We start from the raw sequence: 6,127 nt of genomic DNA, 5'->3' as shown, positions 1-6,127 counted from the left end.
CCAGAGGCGTGCGCGGAGAAGAGAGATGAGGTCGAGTTTGAGAGAGAGATGATAGGGATAAGAGGGGCATTATAGACTTTTTAACTGACCTGACCCACTTGTCAGGACTTTCAAACGGTGAAAAATGAACGGAATGCGGATGGAATGGCTTGAAGACCAAAGAAGTTCAGAACGGTGGCATATGTGTACAGTCAACTTTTTTAATGACCTGTGTGTAATTACGAACTTTTTTAATGACACACATGTAAAAGCCTCTTCTTTCAATGGTATTTCACATGTCTAAGATGTTTCAATGGTATTTTCTGAAAATGCGGTTCTTTCGATGCTATTGAACCAATTTTCCTTTTAATTTTCCTTTTAATATAAGGTTCGCTGAATCGAAAGCGCAATACTCCGATCTGATGTTCACCCTAGCCACCCCTCAATGCAAACCACTCCAGCTAGATTGCTATTTACATCACGATAGTACTGAACAGAAGAGGTATTCAGCTCTACTATGATTAGTTATCACCAAACTCTCCGGCTTAAAGCTCAGGTAAGTCTAGATTAGGCTATTCTCTTGCTTTATCTGCTGGTTCACCTGCCTTGCACCTGCTGGGAAATGAGACAAGAAAGTAAATAAAATGGTGCAGGTTGAACATCCGTCCCACAAATAAAGTCGTACAAGATTTGTAGCACAAATTAAGGACCAAGCAAAATGACTTGACTAAAGAGTGCTGAGCAGTGCCACGAAAACACTGCTATAGTACCATAGAAACGTCATGCCGGTGATGGACAGCATTTAGAAAGAAAAATAGAGTGTGCGAGCAGCTTCTAAAGTGGACTATCAGCAAAGGAAAAATCGTACCTTGACTCATTCGCGAGTAATTTTGGTATCGAAGCTGCTCAGACAGATGGCAAATGCCTGAAACGCAGATATCGGATAACGGTAGTCCATGGTGAACAAGTCCTTCCCGACCTTGCCAAACTGGAGTATCACGTCGTCGTCATCCTGGTTATTCAGATCACTCTCGCCTGAAGCCACCAACTGGAAGTTCTTAACAGATGCAACCGTGACCCGCCCATGGAAATTCAGGCACCAGCATTGCAGCGGTTCATGCCATCTGGGGGACTTGTTCTTCAGCACAATCTTAGCTTCATTCTGAGTGGCTAGCTGAACACCTGAACTATCCAGACGACCTGATTTTCTGAAGAATGGAACTGATGCAAAAGAGTTGGAGTTAATAGATGGAAATTCAGTCTGCATGGGAGCAGTCCCTCCTTTAATCGCTGATACAGGGATGGAATCCATGACACAGCTCATTTTTCTTGGCACCCTGCAAAACATTAGACAAACTTTACAACTCTCATGTAATAAACCAGCAGTCAGCGGATAATATAATTTTCTTTTATGTTACATTAAACCTATAGCTACTTTCCAACCACCAAGTTCTGGCTTTAGATCCATATAAGTAAATGTATAAGGTTGTATACTAATGAATAATCCTAAGCAGGTCCTGGAATATAACTATTCCACTAAAGCTTTGAATCCGCTTAATTTATTAGCATGTCATGAACTCAGACATCCTTCTAGTCTTATGTTGGCTTGCTTAGCTAGTAATAGCAATTCTCTACAATAATATTGCTATCAGCAATTCAATTAGCAGGTATAACCAGGGATGTGATAATAGTCATTAGGGAAAAAAATCAAAATGATGTTGCAGTATTTGTAATTCTCATAAAAAAAAAGTATTCACATGATGGTCTATTCATAGCAGAACGTTTTCTTCGAAAGAAATATGAACCTAACATTGGAAGAATAAGGGGGTGTTTGGATGTAGGGGCTAAAGTTTAAGAGGTGTCACATCGGATGTCACGTGGGGTGTTCGGATACTAATAAAAAAACAAATTACAGAATTCGTCAGTAATCCACGAGACGAATTTATTAAGCCTAATTAATCTGTCATTAGCACATGTTACTGTAGCACCACATTGTCAAATTATGGACTAATTAGGCTTAATAAATTCGTCTCGCAAATTAATCTCAATCTGTGCATCTAGTTTCGTAATTAGTCTAGATTTAATATTCTATGCATGTGTCCAAACATCTGATGAGACAGCGACTAAAGTTTAGGAGGTGGAACCAAACACCCCCTAAATGTCTACCACATGGTTTGTCATACCTAGAACCAAAAGTCGCTTTGTAAGAAATGTGTGAAATTGGATAATTCCCAGCAGGCACCCCAGGAGAAACTTGGGCTGAACCGATCATGTGTGCATACGGACCCTTTGAAACCACAGCTCCCACACAAGGTGGATGGGCATCATAGACAATAAATTTTGTTCCCAAGAAGTTTGATCTGATTAACAGAGAAGAATATGTTAAACCGAGGCCTCTGTCATAGCGATACCTTTGATCCAATGCACGGCATTGAAAAAAACAGAGCAAGCTTCGAATTTCAGACACTGTTTCTTGAATGCTCACCTTAGCTTGCCAATGCAGGTACCTTTTGATGTATTCTTTGCATCAAGCGAGATCAGGTATTCAGTGCCTGCGGGCCTACGACTTCTGCGTGCAGCAAGTAGAAATTTCCCATCATCAGCTAACGCTGCAGAGCAAAAGAAAAAACAGGGTCCATCAACAATGATGACATCCACACTGTATTTGTTCAAGAGTCATACATATAGGGGGGTGAAAAAGCATGCCATCAGTGACTCCAACACACAGAGAATATGACTGAGTCGCCCGGTTCCTCCTAATGAAACATTTAATTGGGGCATCCCTTGGACCAGGCTGCAGGTTACAGATTTGAAATTGCAAGTTAATAAAAACCAAAATAAATCGATGAACAAAATTTCAGAGTCAAAGAAACCTCAAATCAAGCGTTAACCCTCTTCTTACTAAAACGACAATAAGAATCTGTCCACCGTTTCGACAGAGCCAACTGTAAAAACAAGTCGACTAGCCGCTAAAGTGACATTTGACCTCGCATACTTGATTCTAAGCAAATTGACTTGACGAACGGATTCATAAAGAATCCGTCTAGTAATCTTACCTCATCTGAGTAGAGAATAGTATCTCGACTTGCCTAACCTTCTCGACAAATTTCTTGTACTACTCAAGAACTGAAAATTATTAAACAAATATGACTAGGTAGGTAGTACACCAACAGCGGAATTCTGCCTGATATCTTCCAGTGAAGACCAAGGGTCAGACACACAACCAGGAAATGGAGGCTTTAACCCTTGCAAATGATGAATGCAGTATGGCCAATACCATCACTGACAATGACTACCTCCTAAAGTAACATTTGACAGAGCCAACTGTAAAAACAAGTCGACTAGCTCCTAAAGTAATATTTGACCTTGCATACTTGATTCTAAGCAAACTGACTTAACGAAAGAAGTCATAAAGAATTGTCTACTAATCTTTACCTCCTCTGAGTAGAGAATAGCTGTTCGCTTGATCGTATCAGCCATGCTTATCGGCCATGATACAGTGTTTTTCTCTCCCAACAAAACAACATCAGCCGGCTTATAAGCCACAGAAACGATCAAACGAACAGACCTAACCTTCTTTCTTTTTTTTAGAGTTACAGGGCAAAACACCCCGGCCTTTTAACTATCGTCAAAAGACCAAATTCGATACAGCACAGTTTAAAACCACACCCAGACCTCTGCCGAAGCCTGGGGAACCTGGTTCCAACCAGAAACAGAACCAAAAGAAACTGAAGGACTTCTTACAACCTATCGATAAAAACATGAAGAGCAACACAACTCTCCCAGAACTCTTGTACTCATCAAGAACTGAAAATTAAACAAATATGACTAGGTAGGTAGTACACCAACAACGGAATTCTTCCTGATATCTTCCAGTGACGACCAAGGGTCACACACGCAACCTGGAAATGGAGGCTTTGACCCAAGCAAACGATGAATGCAGTATGGCCAATACCATCACTGCCAATGACTACTCAAGGTGAAAAAAAAATCCGGTGACACAAACAACCTTTTCCAAAGCACCAGACCAATAACGAACACATAATAGAGATTCAGAGTTCGTGGACAGGGGAACCAAATTAACCTGCTTGAGAGAAATGGGGAAGGTGAATTTCCCCGACGCCTCCGGGACGCGCACGAGCTCCTTGACGACGGCCCTCCAGCAGCGGCAGACGCCGGCGGACGCCACGACGGCGCTGCGGCCTGGCCACCGCGCCTCCTCGTCCTCGACCCTGGCCAGCACCATCCGCAGGAGCTCGGGGGGCACCTGCGCCCAGCAGCTCTCCCGCAGCGCCTCGCCCGGGGGCTCAGCTGCCGGCGCTCGCCCGGCGGCGGCGTGACCCCCCGGCCGGTCCGACCGGAACCGCAGCAGGCCGCGCGACGAGATGGCGCCGATCTCGCCCTTCATCTCCTGGATCATGCTGCTGAAAGGCATCGCCTACCTTTCGCGTCCTCCCCCACGCCAAAACAACCACCGCCCCCTCAAGAACTCTTCTGCCTACGGTCTGTCCCCTCAAGAACTCCACAAAAGCAGCAGCGGATATCGCGCGCGGCTTTCAACCGAAGCAAGGCATTGGGCGATGAAATGGAACCTTTTGTGTGAACTGTGGCAGACAGGGTTCAGGCCATTGAGTGATCTTCAGAGTTCAGATAGCACATAGCAGGCAGGCAGTGGGAGGGAGGGAGGGATTCCTGAGCTGCTGTGTTTTGACATGGACGTGGGGAGGAATGGGGCCTGTGAGCTGAGAGGGATTTTGGGGATGTGACTTTTGTCCTTGCCGTGGACACGGACAAAGGACGTGGAGCCTTCCTTGGCCAAGTCTCCGTGGGTCCCGCGCAGTTCTGGAGCCTTCCTTGGCCAAGTCTCCGTTACGTGGGCCCCGCGCAGTTTTGTAGATGATGCTAGAGACGGCTCCACGTCGCGACCCTGTTCATCGCTAGTGCTATACGCAGGCGTCGTCCGCCGGTCGTGGCGCTCCATTCCATCTCGACAGACGACATGGTTAGCAGATACCCCCGTTGAAAATCGTACGGGGATTAGCTAGCGTAGCGTCGGCTCCCCGACACTGTTGACGACGTGAGTCCTAAGGTATGGTCCGTCGTGGCCGCGGGCCACGTCAAGATGCACCTACTTCCTTTCTAGTGTCAGAAGTTTGACTCTGGGTTCATACTCTTAGACCCGTAGTGGTTGGAGGCGGTACGGACCCCGTCGGGCGAGGCGGAATCCCCCTTCGAGGGGTCTGGCAAAGCGAAGTCCGCGCCCAAAGAGTCTGGCGAGACGGAGCCCGCATCCTCGAGGTCGGGCGTGATGAGGCCCGCGCCCTCGGGGTCGGACGAGACAGAGCCCGTACCTTCAGGGTCGAGGGAGTCTAAAATATGTTCTTGACCATTCGGACGAGTTAGCGTTACGCATGCGCTATTGTTGGGTCATCTTTGCATACTGTGTAGTACCGACCAACGCGGCCCTGCTACGCAACAGTTCTGTATGACGGTGAATAGTGAACAAAGTGTTTTATAATCTTTTTTTAGAAAGTACAAAAATAGTTTTCATTCCAGCCTTTTCATCCACCGATGCATACAGCCCTAATGCATTACTTTATCCGACCAATATTCAGCCTGATCGGCTGGGAGCGGCTGGCTGAGCTGGCTGGCCAGCCCTCTCACATAAATACTGTTCATGCGAACCAGCCAACAATACTTCTCTCTCGTAAACGAACCAGCAATGATATGAACCAGCCAACCGAACATGCCGATTAGCTGATTTAGATTTATCATAAGTCATTTTAAAAAAAAATTGTTTATGACCATAGAAAAATATAGATTGACATCACTATTTCGCTCGACAAAGGACTCTTGACTCCTTTTCATTGGTGGATAATACATATTGTTATAGCTATTGTTGGTTGAATTTATAAACGTTTTACTTAGGACAAATGTATATGGACTTATATTTGTGATCAGAGTTGGTATTACATACATAGTCATAATGTGAAATAGATAGTAAGGGGGAAAACAAAAATGTATATCTAGTCTAGTTTAACCAAAAATCCTATTGTTTCTTCTATAGCATTTGATTTTATTTTTCTGTGAAAATATAAAACTGAAAACAATTTTGGTCTCTCCTTTTTTTTTCCTGAATCATGCATGA

General features: G+C 44.9%; 1 protein-coding gene across 3 annotated transcripts; it reads right to left on the bottom strand.

The window, feature by feature from the left end:
- Window positions 1–328: 328 nt before the first annotated feature.
- LOC136542783 (tubby-like F-box protein 11) lies at window positions 329–4,658 on the bottom strand. Of its 3 annotated transcripts, none has more exons than XM_066535379.1 (6): window positions 4,064–4,658; window positions 2,662–2,773; window positions 2,465–2,588; window positions 2,163–2,339; window positions 848–1,316; window positions 329–594 (listed from the first exon to the last, which is right to left on the bottom strand). In XM_066535379.1, the coding sequence occupies exons 1-5, from the start codon at window positions 4,412–4,414 to the stop codon at window positions 854–856; spliced, it is 1,227 nt and encodes a 408-aa protein (XP_066391476.1). In that variant the 5' UTR covers window positions 4,415–4,658; the 3' UTR covers window positions 329–594; window positions 848–853. The 3 variants fall into 3 exon arrangements, with proteins under 3 accessions (XP_066391476.1, XP_066391475.1, XP_066391477.1); XM_066535378.1 differs by having other exon boundaries at window positions 329–591; window positions 4,064–4,657; XM_066535380.1 differs by having other exon boundaries at window positions 329–591; window positions 2,686–2,773; window positions 4,064–4,657.
- Window positions 4,659–6,127: the final 1,469 nt, after the last annotated feature.

This window comes from Miscanthus floridulus, chromosome 3 (genome assembly GCF_019320115.1).
Source record: "Miscanthus floridulus cultivar M001 chromosome 3, ASM1932011v1, whole genome shotgun sequence".
Taxonomy (NCBI): Eukaryota; Viridiplantae; Streptophyta; class Magnoliopsida; order Poales; family Poaceae; genus Miscanthus; species Miscanthus floridulus.
This window is presented reverse-complemented; position numbering and strand designations above follow the sequence as displayed.